The sequence below is a fragment of the Pygocentrus nattereri genome, chromosome 2, assembly GCF_015220715.1.
Source record: "Pygocentrus nattereri isolate fPygNat1 chromosome 2, fPygNat1.pri, whole genome shotgun sequence".
NCBI classification, from domain to species: Eukaryota; Metazoa; Chordata; class Actinopteri; order Characiformes; family Serrasalmidae; genus Pygocentrus; species Pygocentrus nattereri.
Genome location: NC_051212.1, coordinates 53,505,359 through 53,527,635, shown reverse-complemented (window position 1 = coordinate 53,527,635; position 22,277 = coordinate 53,505,359). Strand labels below are relative to the sequence as shown.

General features: G+C 40.5%; 1 protein-coding gene across 3 annotated transcripts in view; it reads left to right on the top strand.

Moving 5' to 3' along the window:
* dpp6b (dipeptidyl-peptidase 6b) overlaps positions 1–22,277 on the top strand; it is a 226,856-nt gene that overhangs the window by 166,259 nt on the left and 38,320 nt on the right. For all 3 annotated transcript variants that reach the window (XM_017703450.2, XM_017703449.2, XM_017703451.2), the window contains exons 3-7: positions 1,237–1,335; positions 8,471–8,565; positions 11,779–11,853; positions 14,972–15,024; positions 16,598–16,679. In XM_017703450.2, coding sequence (XP_017558939.1) covers positions 1,237–1,335; positions 8,471–8,565; positions 11,779–11,853; positions 14,972–15,024; positions 16,598–16,679 — 404 coding nt within the window. The remainder of the gene's footprint in view (positions 1–1,236; positions 1,336–8,470; positions 8,566–11,778; positions 11,854–14,971; positions 15,025–16,597; positions 16,680–22,277) is intronic.

Genomic DNA, 22,277 nt, shown 5'->3' with positions numbered 1-22,277 from the left:
CTTGTAGGTGTAAAGTCAGAGACGACAGCTCATCTGCTGCTGCACAGTTTGTGTTGGTCATCCTCTAGTCCTTCATCAGTGGTCACAGGACGCTGCCCACAGGACGCTGCCCACAGGACGCTGCCCACAGGATGCTGCCCACAGGACGCTTTTGGCTGGATATTTTTGGTTGGTGGACTATTCTCAGTCCAGCAGCGACACTGAGGCGTTTAAAAACTCCAGCAGCACTGCTGTGTCTGATCCACTCAGACCAGCGCAACACACACTAACACACCACCACCACGTCAGTGTCACTGCAGTGCTGAGAATGATTGGTGCTGAATGGAAGCCCATTCCATGAAGCTCTCTACGCTGTTCTTGAGCTGATCTGAAGGCCACATGAAGTTTGGAGGTCTGTAGTGATTGACTCTGCAGAAAGTCGGTGACCTCTGTGCACTATGACCCTCAGCATCCGCTGACCGCTCTGTCATTTTACCTGGCCGACCACTTCATGGCTGAGTTGCTGTCGTTCCCAATCGCTTCCACTGTGTTATAATCCCACTGACAGTGGACTGTGGAATATTTAGTAGTGAGGAAATTTCACGACTGGACTTGCTGCACAGGTGGCGTCCGATCACGGTACCACGCTGGAACTCACTGAGCTCCTGAGAGCGACCCATTCTTTCACTAATGTCTGTAGAAGCAGTCTGCAGGCCGAGGGGCTCGGCTTCATACACCTGTGGCCATGGAAGTGACTGGAACACCTGAATTCAGTGATTTGGATGGGTGACTGAATACTTTTGACAACAGTGTATAACGCAGTATAATGTATTTACATATAACAGGAGTTGATTTTAAATGCTTGAGTAAGGCTACTTTTGTTTACTGTAGCTTATTATTCTGGGATGTCCCTTCACTTTTATAAGAACTGTATTTTACAACTGACCCCATACGCTTATATCTGCTTATATCTATGAGAATCAGACCCTGCTGGAGTTTGGTAAATATTAGTCATTCTGCAGGCAGTAGCAGCTGTTAAGTTGCAGATTCCCAGCACCTGTTTTTTACTTTCTACTTGATTATTGGACAAATACAAATTAGAATAAAAGCTTTTTACGTTGGCTAATATTGAAAGTAAAAGGCGTTTGTGCCCTCTGTTGTAAAGTTTCCATTTTGGAGATACTTTTTTCCCTTTGGACAGCAACGTCCTACTGCTTGTATTGTGTACGTGTAAATGTATGTGTCTGTTTGCTGCAGGTGAGGATGACAGTCTGGCCTCAAAGAAGAAAATTGCCATTGAGGACCTGTTCAGCAGGGAGCTGCGGGTTCATGACCCCGAGGCCAAATGGCTCAGCGGTGAGTGAGACTGAGCTTTTACTTGGAGCAGGAGTGTTCTCTGTGTGTGTGTGTGTGTGGGTGTGGGTGTGTGTGGGTGTGGGTGTGGGTGTGGGGTTGTGGGTGTGTGTGTGGATGTGGGTGTATTAGAGCTTTAATGTGTTTGAGCCTTACAGATCACGACTCTTAACATCAGATTTTCTGGCCTACAGTCAAATTCACACAGATTTTTTTGGCCTACAGTCAAATTCAGACAGATTTTTGTTGGCTTACATTTGAATTCTGACAGCATTTGTTTACCTATATTTGAATTTTGGGCGCCCACAGTCGTATGCTTTCTGGCTCTATCTTATGCTAGTGTACTATGCGGTCGCATCACTAGTCCCAGAGGTGTGCAGTAAATCCTTCCCCGATAGTGATGGTGTGGTGTCCCCCAAACTACTTCAAGTGGAAAAAACTCCAGTTTAATAAGGACTCATGAGGAGATGAGTGCTTCTATGGCAGATCACAGTTTTGCCCCTTAATGCTTAGATTTTTAGACACAAAGTGTTGCTTTGTGTCTAAAATTCCCCAAAACATTGAGGGAATTTCAGGAGCTGAAATGGAAAATGGTCAGGAATGGCCTTTACTGTGCCATGGCTCATTATAATGTCAGGTTTGCTTTTTCTCAGTAATTTTGTTTGCTCTTGCATGCATTTTTCTTTTCTCAAGTTTGTGGTGCTGGAGTGGTCTTAGATTTCACTTGTGCATCATCATTTTATTTGCGCTTTTCTGTTGAGGATGACCTGTAACCTGCAGGTCCAGTTCGGAGGAGCCAATCAGGCTCAGAATTGTAGAGCAGCATAAGGCACCAACACTCCGAAGAAGAAAATAAATTGATGGTGTGGGTGGACAACTGTTTGTGTTGACCCCTGCAACTTTATGATGAGGCTGTCCTGCTGTTCGAGTACAAAACGCAGCTTGATGTCCGTCTGCGGTTTGGCTGTTTGATTGCAGCACAATCACAAATGGATAATCTGCTCATCTTTCCTCCAAACCAGTTTAAACAGATGCAGATGCCACACATTTACATCTTCTCCAGTCTGTGACCGCACCTACAGAACGCATAGGATGAGCTCTCTTGGCAGTTTGTGGTGTTTTGGGGAAGAAACTTGTGGAAACAACTTTGTTTCTAAGTCAGCTCATCCATATCGTGATGTTTCGGAAGGCTGGCAGATGTTGGAAGCTCAACGGGAGAAAACCCGAGTTCTTCACCGACCAGATGGGTCAAGATAATTAACTATTAGAGCAGAAGTTCCTGCCTCCTCTCAGGCCGCCGAAATCCCCCCACAAAGATGCTGCTGCTCCAGGGACCCTCTGGATTAGCATTTCCTCTTTCTAATGCCGCATTAGCATTTCCTCAGCACTCCGGCACATTAGCTCGCATTAGCATCATACGCTCGGCATCCACCAGGAGATTTGCAGGACTTCTGTTTGGGGTCTGTGGGGGTCCATCCAGTCGGCATTACCATTCGCATCCTGAATGCGTTTCTTACATTTTAGATTTCAGATTTAATTTGCACAGTTGATTCCCAGCAATGGAGGGTCCAGAAAGAAATGGTCACCTCAGACGTCGAGGTTCACCTGAGCTTGTCGTAACGTTTTTAATACAAAAGATACGTTTGTCCATTTCCAGGAGCTTAACATATTAAAGCCTAAGCAGCTTCATTTAGGAGAAAACAGTATCGCGTGGAAATAGTTGGTTACAGTGTTAGATCATGAGGAAAGTGGAACACCTCTCAGTTGCAGTATGTGCTTCTAACAAAGGTGCTGTCCATGTTTGATTAGGAGAAACCTGCTCTTCATACCAAGGAAGACACTTTGAGCACGAAGCTGAGTAAGAGACAAATGGACTAGAGATGAGTGAGACTTTGTTCAAAGAGAGTTCAGACAGTGGTTTTCTTGCATTTAGACAGAATTTTCTTGGCCTTCAGTCAAATCAGACAGAACTTTGGGTGAAGACTTTGGGTGGCCTTTGGTCAGATTCAGATTCAGATAGATCTTCCTTGGCATACAGATGGATTCAGACAGTTTTTCAGGGCTGCAGTCGAGATCAGAGAGAATTTTTATTACAGTTAAGTTCAGACAGCATTTTGTCAACTACAATCTGGTTTAAGCTAAATTTTGGTGACTGTAGACAGATGGTCAGATAAAGACAGTTTTTCCAGCAGCAGTTAAGTTGGGACAGAAATTTGCTGACAGATGTTCGTGGACATGGACGGATTCAGATTTCTTTTCTTTTAGATTTCAGGTTTAATTTGCGCTGCTGATTCCCAGCACTGGCGGATCCAGAAAGAAGTGCTTAGCTCTGATGTCGAAGTTCACTTATGGTGCCCTTTAACCAAGCTTTTCAAATGGTTTTAATACAGATGATACCTCCGTCCATTTCCACTGACATATTAAATCCTAACCATGTTTATTTAGAAGAAAACATCATGAGTAAATGTCTGTGATAGTGTTAGTGATGGTATTAGCTCGTGAATAATGCACTCATCAGCACTCAGACTCTCACCTTTTGACCAAAAGTGTTTCAGTATGTGCTTCAAATAACAGTTTGTAAATAAATATTTTCAAGTCATTCATACCATAGAAGACCCTTTGGTCATGAAGCTTAGTACTGAAGATGAATATGCCAGGCATGAGTCAGAAATTTCAGTCTAAAAATCAAATATAAGTGAAAGTTTAGTCCGACAGTTCAGCTCCGTTCCAATGTTTTACATTCTTACATTAAAGATCCACTGGGTGTCTCTCTCTGCTCCACAAGAGGGCACTATAGAGGCTGCATCTTATGTCTCAGTCAAAGGTTTTAGTCTGTTTAGTCCAAAAAGGAGACAAATGTACCACACCCTCCGCGTCAGCAGTACAGGGCACAGCTGTAGCACATAGGATGGTTACCAGAAAAACGTGGATAAACATCAAGCTCACACTCCTTTTACACTCTACTTGTGCAGATTAATGGAGTAAATGTATCAGGGTTAGTGTCAGCTGTGCACTAACCCACTGTTTACCAGCTAAAAGGTGACAGACAATTAAAATGTGTCTATTTATCTTAAAGACTTTCTTACTTTCAGTACCAAACTACGTTTCACCTTATATAGATTTCTTATATAGAGTAGTCTGATTAATCTGAATAAATTCTATGAAGTGAAATAAAAATAGACGAATGCTGAGTGGGTCTAAGAGACATTGAGCTGAAAGCTGAACGTTAAAAATTAATTTACCTTCATTAAAAACTTATCTTTTTTTACAATTTTTGGAACTTTTGGTCCAAAAGATGCTTGAAAATAATGTATAATTAAAATTTTTAGAGGAGTGTTTTTATTCGTTTTTTTAAATAACACCTTACAGATTTGCACCTAAATGTCCTTCTATAAAAGTTAAATTTATAAAAATTATTTTTTTTGCACAATTGAACAGTAACAGCTCAAAGATTTTAATTTGTAAGGTTTATACAGAATTGCGTATTTATACAGAATTCTGTATTTATTCCGTATTTATATAGAATTCTGTATTTATTCCGTATTTATATAGAATTCTGTATTTATTCCGTATTTACACAGGATTGCGTATTTATACAGAATTCTGTATTTATTCCGTATTTATACAGAATTCTGTATTTATTCCGTATTTATACAGGATTGCGTATTTATTCCGTATTTATACAGGATTGCGTATTTATTCCGTATTTATACAGGATTGCGTATTTATACAGAATTCTGTATTTATTCCGTATTTATACAGAATTCTGTATTTATTCCGTATTTATACAGAATTCTGTATTTATTCCGTATTTATACAGGATTGCGTATTTATTCCGTATTTATACAGGATTGCGTATTTATACAGAATTCTGTATTTATTCCGTATTTATACAGAATTCTGTATTTATTCCGTATTTATACAGAATTCTGTATTTATTCCGTATTTATACAGGATTGCGTATTTATTCCGTATTTATACAGGATTGCGTATTTATACAGAATTCTGTATTTATTCCGTATTTATACAGAATTCTGTATTTATTCCGTATTTATACAGCATTGCGTGTTTTCACCATCAGTTTTGCATACCGTGGTTGCAAAGCCGCTCTTAATTGCGTGGACACTGCAGCGGGCTGGCCAATCAAAGCAGTGCTCAGAGAATTTGACAAATTCTGTGAGATGAAAGAACTTTTAATGCTATCAGCCTTGAAAATAAAACCCACTGAGTTACTGCGGTTAATAAACACGGTCTGCGTCGTTGCCGCTGAAAGGACCTGACTTTGTTCTTTTTTTGCTCACTGTCTTTATGCTGATGCATTAAAGCAGCTTATCAGCCCGGCGCAAAGGTCTGAGCCTGTTTTTGACGAACCTGTTTCTCTGGTGGAGCTGCTGGCGGTCTGTGAGAGAGTTACAGCTGTTGAAGGGTGGGAGAAAGGCCTCTATTATTCGGAGGCTGTCATGCTCTGCAGCTTCTCTTTGTTACACGTTTTCTTTAAAAGCAATCGCTCGCCTGTATTATTTATCAGCGTGGAAAGTTTCTGTATTCAGGCCTCCAGCGCACTCGGTGAGCGCGGGAGCAGCGTAACATTCACAATTCAGAAAACAGACAAACAAACAAACAAACGTCAAGCCGAAGCTGCCTTAGAGGCGCGAGACTGGGACGTGCAGATTTGACTATATGAAAATAAAATGGCGAAAGTTTTGGAAATAAAAACCCTCTTAGCACAAGTGTTGTTAATCAGCCAAGATGCATTTGGTATCTCAGGGTTGCTTCCTTAGTTTTGCGCTGGAGCTACAAGGCTAATGTAACTAACAAGCAAAGGGTGCTTATGTGGTTTCTGACACTGTACTGACACACTGTTATCGGTAGTTCTAGCTAAGCAACTTACTTTTATCCATTTTAATTGACTGTGTTTGGAATAAAAATGTGTACATTAGATTTTTTGCCACACTTTCTCTTGAATAGATTTGGGATACTGGAAGAGGATTCATGTTTAAATGTGTTTTCCATTTGTGCCTGTTGCACCAGAAGAAAATGACAAAGTAAATGAAGGAAATCCCTCAAGTACGAGTAAATAAGTAGGTTATTGTAGAACTCCTTGAGTAATTAAGTTGCTTTTTTGTATCTGCATTCACATCCGCAGTAACATTACCCATCACCATCACATACCCATCATCACATACCCATCACAAACTAAACTAAAGCAGAACGTAATGTTTAAAATAAAAGGAGTTTTCAGTCTTGAGACCGATCACAATCTGATCACAGTCTGATCACAGTCTGATCACAATCTGATCACAGTCTGATCACAGTCTGATCACAATCTGCTCACAATCTGATCACAATCTGATCACAGTCTGATCACAGTCTGATCACAATCTGATCACAGTCTAATCACAGTCTGACCACAGTCTGATCACAGTCTGATCACAGTCTGATCACAATCTGATCACAGTCTGATCACAGTCTGATCACAGTCTGATCAGTCTGATCACAATCTGATCACAGTCTGATCACAGTCTGATCACAGTCTGATCACAATCTGGTCACAATCTGATCACAGTCTGATCACAGTCTGATCACAATCTGATCACAGTCTAATCACAGTCTGACCACAGTCTGATCACAGTCTGATCACAATCTGATCACAGTCTGATCACAGTCTGATCACAGTCTGATCAGTCTGATCACAATCTGATCACAGTCTGATCACAGTCTGATCACAGTCTGATCACAATCTGGTCACAATCTGATCACAATCTGACCACAGTCTGATCACAGTCTGATCACAATCTGATCACAGTCTGATCACAGTCTGATCACAGTCTGATCAGTCTGATCACAATCTGATCACAGTCTGATCACAGTCTGATCACAATCTGATCACAATCTGATCACAATCTGATCACAGTCTGATCACAATCTGATCACAGTCTGATCAGTCTGATCACAATCTGATCACAGTCTGATCACAGTCTGATCACAGTCTGATCACAATCTGATCACAATCTGATCACAATCTGATCACAGTCTGATCACAGTCTGATCACAGTCTGATCACAATCTGATCACAATCTGATCACAGTCTGATCACAATCTGATCACAATCTGCTCACAATCTGATCACAGTCTGATCACAATCTGATCACAATCTGATCACAGTCTGATCACAGTCTGATCACAATCTGATCACAATCTGATCACAGTCTGATCACAATCTGATCACAATCTGCTCACAATCTGATCACAGTCTGATCACAATCTGATCACAATCTGATCACAGTCTGATCACAGTCTGATCACAATCTGATCACAATCTGATCACAGTCTGATCACAATCTGATCACAGTCTGATCACAATCTGCTCACAGTCTGATCACAGTCTGATCACAATCTGATCACAATCTGCTCACAATCTGCTCACAGTCTGATCACAGTCTGATCACAATCTGATCAGTCTGATCACAGTCTGATCACAATCTGATCGCAATCTGATCACAGTCTGATCACAATCTGATCACAGTCTGATCACAGTCTGATCACAATCTGATCACAGTCTGATCACAATCTGCTCACAATCTGATCACAGTCTGATCACAATCTGATCACAGTCTGATCAGTCTGATCACAGTCTGTTCACAGTCTGATCACAATCTGATCACAGTCTGATCACAGTCTGATCACAATCTGATCACAATCTGTTCCCGCTAGTGCAGGTTTAAACATCTTTCCTTGTACTGTGTAAAGGTTTAACTTTAACTACATGCATTTCTTGGCTGGATGGTTATATAAGACCTTTTAGATTGGTTGTTTATAATAAAGCAGTTTGGAGTCCCTGAAAGGCTGTGGAGAGTTCGTAACTTCAAGTACAGTACTGTGCGGCCACTTTATTCAGTTGCTTGTTAACACAAATAGCTGATCAGCCAATCACACGGCCGCAGCTCACTGCATTTAGGCCTGTAGAGGTGGTCAAGACGACTTGCTGAAGTGCAGACCGAGCATCAGAACAGGGAAGAAAGGGGATTTAAGGGGCTTTGAACGTGGCGTGGTTGTTGGTGCCAGACGGGCTGGTCTGAGTGTAAGTGGTTATATTTCTTCTTCTGTTTATAAAACAGTTTTTTTTTTTGCTCAACAGACACTGAGCTGCTGTATCGTAACCGGGATGGAGATGTGGTCAAACACAATGTGGAGAGCAACACTACTGTGGTCCTGGTGGAAAACAAGATGTTTGTGAGTAATTTTTGTAGCCAAAGAGTGAATAATAGTGTGTTTAATGATTCATACGTACCAAGAACGTTGGGACTGTTGTGAGATGATAATAACAGAAAGCAGTGATTAGGAAATTCTGTTCGACCTGTGTTAAATTTAAATAGAACAATTGCATGATATTGTATGTTTTACCTTATGGATTTTATTGTTTTCTTTGTAAATATGAACTTATTCCAAATTTGATGTTTGCAACACTTTCCAAAAATGTTTGGACACAAGCATGTTTACCTCTTGGTTGCATCACCTTTACCGTCAACAAGACTTAGTAGTTGTTTGGGGATTAAAGACAAAACCTGATCAGGTTTGAAAGCGAAATTTGCCATTTTTTTCATTATTGTGCTTTGTTCTTTATAATGTCCAGCACATTTTTAATGGGCGACATGACTGGATTACAGGCTTGCCCACACTAACACCTGCACTCTCTGATTGGGCACAATGTGTTGTGGAAATAAGTATCAGTGCCTCTGAAAATGACGCCATGTAGTGTTCCTGTGTGTTGTATGTATGTGTGCATTTATCTTTCAGTGTTAATGGTGCTGTCAGATTTTTAGGTTACCCTCTAATATCCCCTTATACCATGACAGACCCTGGCTTTGAATTTTATACTGGAAACAGTTTGGGTGGTCTTTTGTTCTTTTGCCTCAAGAACAGTTTCTGAATCATGAGTCCAGAGAAGTCTACTGACCATTTATCGACGGTGTTTACCGACAGTGTTTACCGACGGTGTTTACCAACAGTGTTTACTGATGGTGTTTACCGACTGTGTTTACTGACTGTGTTTACCGACGGTGTTTACCAACAGTGTTTACCGACGGTGTTTACCGACTTTGTTTATTGACAGTGTTTACTGACAGTGTTTACCGACGGTGTTTACCGACTTTGTTTATTGACAGTGTTTACTGACAGTGTTTACCGACTTTGTTTATTGACAGTGTTTACTGACAGTGTTTACCGACTTTGTTTATTGACAGTGTTTACTGACGGTGTTTACCGACTTTGTTTATTGACAGTGTTTACTGACGGTGTTTACCGACTTTGTTTATTGACCGTGTTTACCGACTTTGTTTATTGACAGTGTTTACGACTTTGTTTATTGACAGTGTTTACTGACCGTGTTTACCGACTTTGTTTATTGACAGTGTTTACTGACAGTGTTTACCGACTTTGTTTATTGACAGTGTTTACCGACTTTGTTTATTGACAGTGTTTACTGACGGTGTTTACTGACAGTGTTTACCGACTTTGTTTATTGACAGTGTTTACTGACAGTGTTTACTGACGGTGTTTACCGACTTTGTTTATTGACAGTGTTTACTGACGGTGTTTACCGACTTTGTTTATTGACAGTGTTTACTGACAGTGTTTACTGACAGTGTTTACTGACGGTGTTTACCGACTTTGTTTATTGACAGTGTTTACTGACGGTGTTTACCGACTTTGTTTATTGACAGTGTTTACTGACGGTGTTTACCGACTTTGTTTATTGACAGTGTTTACTGACAGTGTTTACCGACTTTGTTTATTGACAGTGTTTACTGACGGTGTTTACCGACTTTGTTTATTGACAGTGTTTACTGACAGTGTTTACTGACGGTGTTTACCGACTTTGTTTATTGACAGTGTTTACTGACGTGTTTACCGACTTTGTTTATTGACAGTGTTTACTGACGGTGTTTACCGACTTTGTTTATTGACAGTGTTTACTGACGGTGTTTACCGACTTTGTTTATTGACAGTGTTTACTGACAGTGTTTACTGACGGTGTTTACCGACTTTGTTTATTGACAGTGTTTACTGACGTGTTTACCGACTTTGTTTATTGACAGTGTTTACTGACGTGTTTACCGACTTTGTTTATTGACAGTGTTTACTGACAGTGTTTACTGACGGTGTTTACCGACTTTGTTTATTGACAGTGTTTACTGACGGTGTTTACTGACTTTGTTTATTGACAGTGTTTACTGACAGTGTTTACCGACTTTGTTTATTGACAGTGTTTACTGACGGTGTTTACCGACTTTGTTTATTGACAGTGTTTACTGACGGTGTTTACCGACTTTGTTTATTGACAGTGTTTACTGACGGTGTTTACTGACTTTGTTTATTGACAGTGTTTACTGACGGTGTTTACTGACTTTGTTTATTGACGGTGTTTACCGACTTTGTTTATTGACAGTGTTTACTGACGGTGTTTACCGACTTTGTTTATTGACAGTGTTTACTGACGGTGTTTACTGACTTTGTTTATTGACGGTGTTTACCGACTTTGTTTATTGACAGTGTTTACTGACGGTGTTTACCGACTTTGTTTATTGACAGTGTTTACTGACAGTGTTTACTGACGGTGTTTACCGACTTTGTTTATTGACAGTGTTTACTGACGGTGTTTACCGACTTTGTTTATTGACAGTGTTTACTGACAGTGTTTACTGACGGTGTTTACCGACTTTGTTTATTGACAGTGTTTACTGACAGTGTTTACTGACGGTGTTTACCGACTTTGTTTATTGACAGTGTTTACTGACGGTGTTTACTGACTTTGTTTATTGACGGTGTTTACCGACTTTGTTTATTGACGGTGTTTACCGACGGTGTTTACTGACAGCAGTTTGTCATGTGGTGATTTTCTCCAGATTGCCTGGATCTTTGATGCTATTATGCACTGTAGAGGGTGAAAAGCCTAAAATCCTTGCAGTCGTTTGTTGAGGAATGTTTTCTTAAACTGTTGGATTATTTGCTGTTATGCTTTTGCCAAAGTGGCAGCCTCAACCCTATAAAGGACTCGGCCTTTCCTGGATGCTCCTTTTATGCCCTGGCATGTTTGCACCACCGGTTTAAGATGTTTTTAAGAGCATTTCCCAATGTTGCCCCTTTCCAAACTTTTTTGGAACCTGTTGCAGAGATCAATTTCAGAATAATAAGGAAATGTTAAATATGTTGTACTAGTTTTGTTTAAATACAGGTCACAGTGGATTAACAAAACATCTTTTCTGTTTTTACTTGCATTTCACACACTGTCCCAACCTTTTGTAAATTTGTTTTGTTTGTAAATTACAGTACAGTTTATCATTTTCTTGCATACTTTAAGAAATGGAATGCTAAGATGAAAGGCAGAGGAGTGAAAGAGTATGTATGTGATGTTAACAGAAGGATATTTTGTTTTTCTGCTTTCAGGAAACTTACAAAGCCAGCAAATACCAAATCTCCCCTGATTTGACTCATGTGCTGCTGGCCTACAATGTTGCTCCGGTGGGTCATTTCTGTCTGAATCCTTCATTCACTGTTTTCTCATAGTAGTAACTGAAAACACCGAAATGACCAGAAATGGATGAACATCTAATTGTTATCCGGTCTAATTGTTTTCCCATTTGCTGGAGTTTAAACCAGTCAGACTGAGAGAGGTTCTTCTTACTGTCAAACTAGAGCTACTTGACTAACTCACAGGCTCCAGTTTGGCAACGTGGACCATTTCCTCATCGAATTACCACGATCATTTGTAAAATAAACAGTTTGTTTTGTTCCATTGCTTGGTCTTAGTTCAATTCACCATCTTTGTAGCTGACATAAAAATTATAGATGTTTTTAATCTTTTGACTCTCATGTGTCATCTCAATCTCATATACTCAGGTGTGTCTACTGAGGACGATTAACATATAATCTCCTGTTCTAGCACATAGGAGAGTTCATTGAGGTTGTTTCTAGACTAATATCCCATATTCTAGTGTACAGGAGTGTTTTTAGGTTGTTTCTAGACTAATATCCCATATTCTAGCGTACAGGAGTGTTTTTAGGTTGTTTCTAGACTAATATCCCATATTCTAGTGTACAGGAGTGTTTTTAGGTTGTTTCTAGACTAATATCCCATATTCTAGTGTACAGGATTGTTTTTAGGTTGTTTCTAGACTAATATCCCATATTCTAGTGTACAGGAGTGTTTTAGGTTGTTTCTAGACTAATATCCCCTATTCTAGTGTACAGGAGTGTTTTTAGGTTGTTTCTAGACTAATATCCCATATTCTAGTGTACAGGAGTGTTTTTAGGTTGTTTCTAGACTAATATCTCATATTCTAGTGTACAGGAGTGTTTTTAGGTTGTTTCTAGACTAATATCCCCTATTCTAGTGTACAGGAGTGTTTTTAGGTTGTTTCTAGACTAATATCCCATATTCTAGTGTACAGGATTGTTTTTAGGTTGTTTCTAGACTAATATCCCATATTCTAGTGTACAGGAGTGTTTTTAGGTTGTTTCTAGACTAATATCCCATATTCTAGTGTACAGGATTGTTTTTAGGTTGTTTCTAGACTAATATCCCATATTCTAGTGTACAGGAGTGTTTTTAGGTTGTTTCTAGACTAATATCCCATATTCTAGTGTACAGGAGTGTTTTTAGGTTGTTTCTAGACTAATATCCCATATTCTAGTGTACAGGAGTGTTTTTAGGTTGTTTCTAGACTAATATCCCATATTCTAGTGTACAGGAGTGTTTTTAGGTTGTTTCTAGACCAATATCCCATATTCTAGCGTACAGGAGTGTTTTTAGGTTGTTTCTAGACTAATATCCCCTATTCTAGTGTACAGGAGTGTTTTTAGGTTGTTTCTAGACTAATATCCCCTATTCTAGTGTACAGGAGTGTTTTTAGGTTGTTTCTAGACTAATATCCCATATTCTAGTGTACAGGATTGTTTTTAGGTTGTTTCTAGACTAATATACCATATTCTAGTGTACAGGAGTGTTTTTAGGTTGTTTCTAGACTAATATCCCATATTCTAGTGTACAGGAGTGTTTTTAGGTTGTTTCTAGACTAATATCCCATATTCTAGTGTACAGGAGTGTTTTTAGGTTGTTTCTAGACTAATATCCCCTATTCTAGCGTATAGGAGTGTTTTTAGGTTGTTTCTAGACTAATATCCCATATTCTAGTGTACAGGAGTGTTTTTAGGTTGTTTCTAGACTAATATCCCATATTCTAGTGTACAGGAGTGTTTTTAGGTTGTTTCTAGACCAATATCCCATATTCTAGTGTACAGGAGTGTTTTTAGGTTGTTTCTAGACTAATATCCCCTATTCTAGCGTATAGGAGTGTTTGTTGAGGTTGATTTTGGACTAATATCCCATATTCTAGTGTACAGTAGCATTTTTTAGGTTGTTTCTAGACTAATATCCCATATTCTAGTGTACAGGAGTGTTTTTAGGTTGTTTCTAGACTAATATCCCATATTCTAGTGTACAGGAGTGTTTTTAGGTTGTTTCTAGACCAATATCCCATATTCTAGTGTACAGGAGTGTTTTTAGGTTGTTTCTAGACTAATATCCCCTATTCTAGCGTATAGGAGTGTTTGTTGAGGTTGATTTTGGACTAATATCCCATATTCTAGTGTACAGTAGCATTTTTTAGGTTGTTTCTAGACTAATATCCCATATTCTAGTGTACAGGAGTGTTTTTAGGTTGTTTCTAGACTAATATCCCCTATTCTAGCGTATAGGAGTGTTTGTTGAGGTTGATTTTGGACTAATATCCCATATTCTAGTGTACAGTAGCATTTTTTAGGTTGTTTCTAGACTAATATCCCATATTCTAGTGTACAGGAGTGTTTTTAGGTTGTTTCTAGACTAATATCCCCTATTCTAGCGTATAGGAGTGTTTGTTGAGGTTGATTTTGGACTAATATCCCATATTCTAGTGTACAGTAGCATTTTTTAGGTTGTTTCTAGACTAATATCCCATATTCTAGTGTACAGGAGTGTTTTTAGGTTGTTTCTAGACTAATATCCCCTATTCTAGCGTATAGGAGTGTTTGTTGAGGTTGATTTTGGACTAATATCCCATATTCTAGTGTACAGTAGCATTTTTTAGGTTGTTTCTAGACTAATATCCCATATTCTAGTGTACAGGAGTGTTTTTAGGTTGTTTCTAGACTAATATCCCCTATTCTAGCGTATAGGAGTGTTTGTTGAGGTTGATTTTGGACTAATATCTCCCTTTTTAGTGTATAGGAGTGTTTATCAAGGTTCTTCATGGTGTATATGATTGTTAATTGAGGTTGTTTATGGACTATTATGTATGTATTGAAGTGTTTCATGGACAAATTATATATATATATATATATATATATATATATATATATATATATATACACACACACTGAATCTGAATTCTACTGTATGGAGTTATAATGCTTGATATTGAAATGACATATTTTTAAAAAGGTATGCAAAAGATAAAAGGTCTTAATGTGCATGTGAACAGGGTAAACGAGTTAACTGTGCTTTTCTCTGGTTCCTGCTGATTGTAGTGCCTGGTGATGGCCATATCTGATTATTTGATTCATTTATAACCGGTGGATTTGTTTCCTGCGTCTCCTACAGCTGTACCAGTATTCTTACACAGCCTTCTATATCATCTGCAGCTTACACACTCCGTAAGTTTCCCTTCTTATATCTCATCTCAGATTGCAGTCGGACCTTAAACATGAAGAGCTCTTAATTATGACAGATAATCACTTAGCAGGGAGTCTGGATGGAATCCTTCCAGCCCGACTCACTGCGACAGCACTATAGATCAGTTAAATGTCGGGTGGTGCTGCCACCTGGTGGCCTTGCACTCTAATAGAAGGCTTTTTTAAGGGGTATTTAGTAAAGGCAGTAGATACATAAAGCAGTGTTTCTCAAACCGGTCCTCTGAGAGCCCCAGTCCAGATTTTTGCTCCAACCTAACTCACTTTTCCTTCAGAAAAAAAGCCTTTCTGTTGATCAAATGCTAGTCAGTTATTAAATTAATAATTTTTTGCAAATAAACTTAATAAGCTGGGCCTATTCAGAACTCTGGTCTGTCCAGGCTTTTCACCTTCTCTGTTCTGGGTGTCATATTCTTCTTAGAAATCATATAAAACTTGATTAATTATGTTAAAAGAGAGATTACTCATTCATTTTATTAAGAGATTTATCACTCAGGAAGTCTGTAACAGTCCATGGCGTGGATTCGGTTGCGGTTGTCTGATATTTATGTTTTTTTTTATAGTTAAGTTTAGGATATATTTGAAATGCAATTATTTGATTTGTATATTTGTGGTTAACCATTATTAACATTATAATCTTTTTGAAGTGTCACCTTTCGACAAGCCATTTTATTTCTCAGTGTGAACACCTGCTTAAGAAGACAAAGAGTGTATAGCTGCATCGAGTTAAAGGGGCTCCTTACCTGCATGTAGATAAGAGGGGCTACTGTGAAGCATCAGTTTAACGCTTTTTGGTGGCTGCATAACTCCATTCATAAAGAAAGAGATAAGCAGGTGTTTCTCCTGAAAAGAATGGAATCTACACGCTAAATGCTGAGAATTGTGATATTTAGTTGTCGAGGCTTCTGTGTAATTTTCTGTTAAATATACTGTCGTATGCGAACGTTTGGGCACCGACTGATCAAATGACATGTTGTTATTGATCTCTAAGTAAACACAAATTAACAGATTCTCTGCAGAGAACACACGGCAGCACGTTCTAAAGCGTTGTTACTGTTTATTCACTGAATTTAACATTTTGGGGAAAAAAGTTGCCAAAAATCAGCAAATAAATTCAAATTTTCAGAAAGCAACAAAACAAGTGCTTTGTCTGGGTGTTGGTGGCTGGTGTTTAAATTTTCCATATGACTGCATGATTTCAGATTTTTTCCATGACACTGAATGGCTGTTTTAGCTAGAAACAGGACCTGGAACTGAAGTCAGACTTTTGCACTGTGCTGTACGTAAAAGTGCACAAGTGCTATAAAGTAGGCCAACAGCACTGAAGTAGGATTTGGGCCCTTTAGCCGTGAGGCTTATTGCTCAGTTATTAATCTTAAGACTTAGTACTCAGAATTCATGTAAGTTCTGCGTGAGAAATTGTAATGCAGACCCACATCCAGGCCAGTGGAGCTAAAAAGGTTAACACCAGTGAAATGGTTCATTAAGCAGGGTTTATATGGACTGTTTTGTGTGTGCTTTTGTTTTCTCCTCACAGGGACACAGTGGCTTTGGCTGCTCCTGAGGTGGCAAGCACAGCGCTGCAGTACGCTGGATGGGGTCCCAAAGGCCAGCAGCTGGTGAGACACGTATACACCAGTACAAATGAATCTAGAGCACACACCACATTGATGACACGTAGATGATAAAGTTAAAAGTAAAGTAAAATTTAGCTAATAAAATAAAACACTAGCCAGCCCGGTCCAGTTCATGGATACTCTGATGGATCAGGTACTGGCTGGACTAAGCCTGATGCAGTTAAAGGCATTTTCTGTTTCACCTGCAGTTGCACTGGACGTGATCCTCAACCTGCATTGGTGAGGCATGTTTTTACTAGTTAAAAAAGCAGTGTTTCCATCCAGAGGACTTTTTCCTAAGAAACATTTTAACGCTTCCAGGAGTTTGTCGATGTAGGCTATGAAACAGAAATTGTCGTTAACGTTTCATGTTGTTGGATGGCAGCAAAGCTTGTTCGGAAAATCGTTTGCGAAACATTGGAACTTGTCCCTACACTAGAAACTTAAATGTCACCTGACAGATTTCCCTCGCATGCCTCTTTCAGCAAGCAAACACTTTCCAATAAAGCTGTTTCTTTCAGAACAACACGCTGTGCGTTCGAGTCCTGAGTGAAAACACTGGCTGAATCTCAAATGACTCCCTGCTCCCTACATAGTGCACCACGTAGGGATCAGAATAGTGGCTCCTGCACACATACGATGCATCGTATATGCAATAAATAGCCATTTGCGATTTAGTCATGTGAGCTTATTCCATATTGGACAAATACGGCACTGTTTTGGTGCAGAAGCCAGAACTTACACAGTGCACTATATAGGAAGGAGGGGGCCGTTTGAGATTCAGCCGCTGACAAAAACAGCTTTGCTGTCTCTGCACACTGGGCACTGAAACTGAAAGCCAGGCGGTCTACAGACAGACAGCTCTACAAAGGCAGTTTATGAAGCACTGTATTGATGGTTACTGGTGTAGGGTCCCTGAGATCTGCTCAAACTGTGAGACAAGCGACCAAACTTTCCGACATCTCAGAAATCCATCCGATCATCCGACTACCCCGACAGAGCTCGTTTGGGCAGGTAATCGGACATCGCTGCCCCCGTCACGTGGCACAGCAAACGAGGGCAAAAAATGAAGCTGAAAACGACGATGTTCAGTCAGCTCCGACCAAATCAGCTCGAAAACGGACTAACATCACGTTAAATACGCTGGTTTGCGATATCTGGTTGATTCCTCTACTGCAGCTGGTGGAAGAGGCTGGGTAAAACTGAGCTAGTGACGGCAGGATTTTATGTCGCTGCTCTATTAAAAACACTGAAACATCCAGGTTTGCTGTCAATGTCAGATTATAAACGCAGCATTAAAGGGAAACTTGAATTTCAAACGTAACCAGAATGCACATTTTTCCATATCACCGTTTCAGAAGAGAAGTGCCTCCTGTGTTTAGACAACTTGAATTTGATCAGATATCAGCTTCTCTAAAAACAAGGTGACCTCCTGAGTTGAAGGCGAACTGGAGGTCCAGGAAAGTGTTAGAGTGAAGAAGAGAGAGAGGATGACCCACATGCTGATGTCCGCAGAGAAATCGTGTCTGTGTGAGTGTGCGTGATGAAGCCTGGCAAGGCTGAGTAGACACACACACACAGTAGCAGATGGCATCAGGGTGGCACAGCTTCAGTCCTGGTGAAGATACAGGACCGCAGAGTCTCATCTTCCAGTGACCTTCATACACATCATGTATCGATGTGGTGGTAAAACCTCAGTGGACACCCTAATATTTACAGTCTTATGCAACGGTTTGGGCACGTTTAATGCACAATCACTGTTCATTTGCTTCATATTGGAAAAGAAAACGGAGCGTAAAATGTGGCCTGTGCAAACTTTATGGCACATTTTATATTTTATGTCGTATTTTTTCCACAAATAAAATGAATGTAAATTATGCACTAAATTTATATTTAAGGATTTTTTTTCTTCACTTGGAAATCATACACTTTTCATACACTTGTAACTGCGAAACGTTGGACTGCATATGTAATTCAGGCATATTGATTCAGTCCTTTAGTCACTGCGGTGTTATTCGTTTACGCTGCAGTATTCTCTAGAGTCAGATTTTCCGGTTTAATGGTTAGACAGAGCGATGACGCTGAGGGATACCGAACAGAATATTAAAACAGTTAAAACAGTTCAGTTTATATAAACACCAGTCAGGCGTAACATGATGACCACCTCCTTGTTTCTACGCTCACTGTCCACTTTATCAGCTCCACTTACTGTATAGCTGCACTCTGTAGTTCTACAGTTACAGACTGTAGTCCATCTGTTTCTCTGATACTCTGTTACCCTGTTCTTCAGTGGTCAGGACCCCCATGGACCCTCACAGAGCAGGTACTACTTGGGTGGTGGGTCAATCTCAGCACTGCAGTAACACTGAGGTGGTGGTGGTGGTGTATTAGTGTGTGTTGCGCTGGTATGAGTGGATCAGACACAGCAGTGCTGCTGGAGTTTTTAAACACTGTCCACTCTATTAGACACTCCTACCTTGTCGGTCCACCTTGTAGATGTAAAGTCAGAGACGACAGCTCATCTGCTGCTGCACAGTTTGTGTCGGTCATCCTCTAGACCTTCATCAGTGGTCACAGGACGCTGCCCACAGGACGCTGCCCACAGGACACTGCCCACAGGACGCTACTGGCTGGATATTTTTGGTTGGTGGACGATTCTCAGTCCAGCACTGACAGCAAGGTGTTTAAAAACTCCAGCAGTGCTGCTGTGTCTGATCCACTCAGATCAGCACAACACACACTAACACACCACCACCACATCAGTGTTACTGCAGTGCTGAGAATGATCCACCACCCAAACAGTACCTGCTCTGTGAGGGTCCATGGGGGTCCTGACCACTGAAGAACAGTCTGTAACTGTAGATCTACAGAGTGCAGTGTAGATTCTTTGTGTTCATACACATGAAAGTTTTGAGACACATCAGTTTTTGAAGACGGGCAAACTGTAATTTTGTAATCGAGCCATTGGAGCTGAAACTGTCTGCATTAGATCAGTGCTCATTTGGCACGAGGCGCCTGCAGCTGCCGTCTAGTTTACCCTCAGTTATAAAGGGGATGATTTAATAAACTGCCTATGATTACTGATCCATATGAGTCTTAAGCAGATGCATGTATAAGAACAGATGTTGAATTGTTCTCGACCCCCCCAAAATAAGGAAAGTACAAATCATTCATTGAGACAAGTTACACATGTCAAAAAGAACACTAGAGGGCAACAGTGAGTAATGATCATTTGAGCTCAAGCTGTTTGTTTTCAGTTGGATGTTCTCCTCTATATTCGCTTTCACTGTTGCAGCTAATGTTATTGAAAAACCCAATAGGAGGCGGGAAGTTTCTAAAGTCACCTCTAGTTTGTCTGTTGTGGTTGTGTTTGAGGCTACGCATTCAAAAATGTGTATGTAGCCGTTTTGTTAGGTGTGAAGCACCTGGTAAACCCCTCTGGTAACTCACTCGCTCATGTTTAGCAGGTGGAAGATTCTTCACATGAGGAGCTCTCAGGTAGCTTTTAGTGCTTCATAAGAGCAGCGCCTCTCATCAATGGCATTGTGTTTGTTTAAAATATGATCTGCAGTTACGTTTATATGGTTTATAAGTGTGTCTTCCATTTTACTCATGAAACTTTTGGGAAAAGGAACGAGATGCTGGTAGGAACAGAAAGTTTAGAGTATAGATTTGGGACTTTGGACAATCTGTATCGACAACTGGTCCAAGGAATTTGTTGGAGCCGATTATTTAGACTAACACGTCACCACGGCTTAATTCGTTTGCACAAAGTTGAGACTTGTCACTCAGTCGCAGCATCGCTTCTTGCTTAACACTAAACCGCATCTACTAGTCACCTCCTTTCATAGAAAGTTACTGGTCACCTTGTGTTGTAAAAGCATGGTTACACTTACAGCAACACCTTTAAGCCAATTCTTTTGGAGTAACAGATTCTGCTCTGATTGGTCCTTTACCAGCCCATTCACATTGAATATTTTTACCACCATAGCAACGTAAGAACGTGCAGTGAGTTTGTACCGAAGGACTGCGTTTGCAGTGCTTTGACCAAGCATGTTGAAGTGAAGTGTTATATTTTAAGATATATCTTTTGTTTCCAGGCCACCAACCTAAAGCTTTACCAGTTGCGATACCCCCAATCATAATTATATGCAGTACGAGTCAGTAAAATTTGGAAATTTGTGGATTTTGGAGACCTCTATGGTAGAAATGTGCCATTGCAAGCAGTGCACAGAAGAACATTGTGTTACATGGTTTTGGGCTTTTGACCTCTTCGGGTGGATGAATCTGATTGTGACCACATCGAAAGTATTCAAAGAGAACTCTTTCAACTCCAGCAGCACTGCTGTGTCTGATCCACTCGTGCCAGCACAGCATACACCAACACACCACCACCACGTCACTGTCACTGCAGTGCTGAGAATGATCCACCACCCAAATAGTACCTGCTCTGTGAGGGTCCATGGGGGTCCTGACCACTGAAGAACAGGGTAACAGAGTATCAGAGAAACAGATGGACTACAGTCTGTAACTGTAGAACTACAGAGTGCAGCTATGCGGTCAGTGGAGCTGATAAAATGCTCAAACTGTGTAGATAAAAGGAGGTGTACCAGACATTTCTGGAAATCCTTGTGTGTTTGGGTGAGCGAGCATCAGGTGTGTAATCTGTGGCTGCTCAGCCTCAGCGTGGCTCTGAGACCTCAGGCAATTAGACTGCAGCAACAGAGAAATCAGCAAGAGCCAAACCCCCAGCAGCGTGATCGCACTGAAGTTCACCCTTCTGACGCCTCAAGGGGAGGCAACAGGATTAGGGGAAAACAGACAACTAGAGGAAGATGGAATAGAGATTAGCCCTAACTTACTCATTGGTGAGACATTCTGCCCCCAGAGTAGTTAGCGAGCGTACGTGTCGCCCACGTTGGTCAGTAAAATGGATCAGGTTGTGGAATCTGAGCTTTTGTGTGAGCTGTCGTGAGTTTTATCAGAAGCTCCATACTACCACAGATCAGGCATAACATTCTGACCACCTCCTTGTTTCTTCGCTCATTGTCCATCTTATCAGCTCCACTTACTGTATAGCTGCTCTCTGTAGATCTACAGTTACAGACTGTAGTCCATCTGTTTCTCTGATACTCTGTTACCCTGTTCTTCAGCGGTCAGGACCCCCATGGACCCTCACAGAGCAGGTACTATTTGGGTGGTGGATCGTTCTCAGCACTGCAGTAACACTGACAGAGTGGTGGTGTGTTAGTATATGTTGTGCTGGTACGAGTGGATCAGACACGGCAGTGCTGCTTGGGCCTACTAGTTCCAACGAAGGGAAATCTTAATACTAGAACATGCAACAACGTTATAACTTCATGTCTCCATGCTCCAAGTGCGCTCCATGGTTTGGTGTAGAAGAACTTGACTGTTCTGCGCAGAGCCCTGACCTCAACACCGTCCAGTGACTTTGGTATGTACTGGAGCGGCAACTGCAAGCCAGGTCTTATTGTCCAACATCGGTGCCCAACGTTATTTTGTCTGAATGTAAGTGAATCCCCAAACAATGTTCCAGCATCTAGTTTAAAGACCAGAAGAGTGGAGACTCCGGAGACTCCG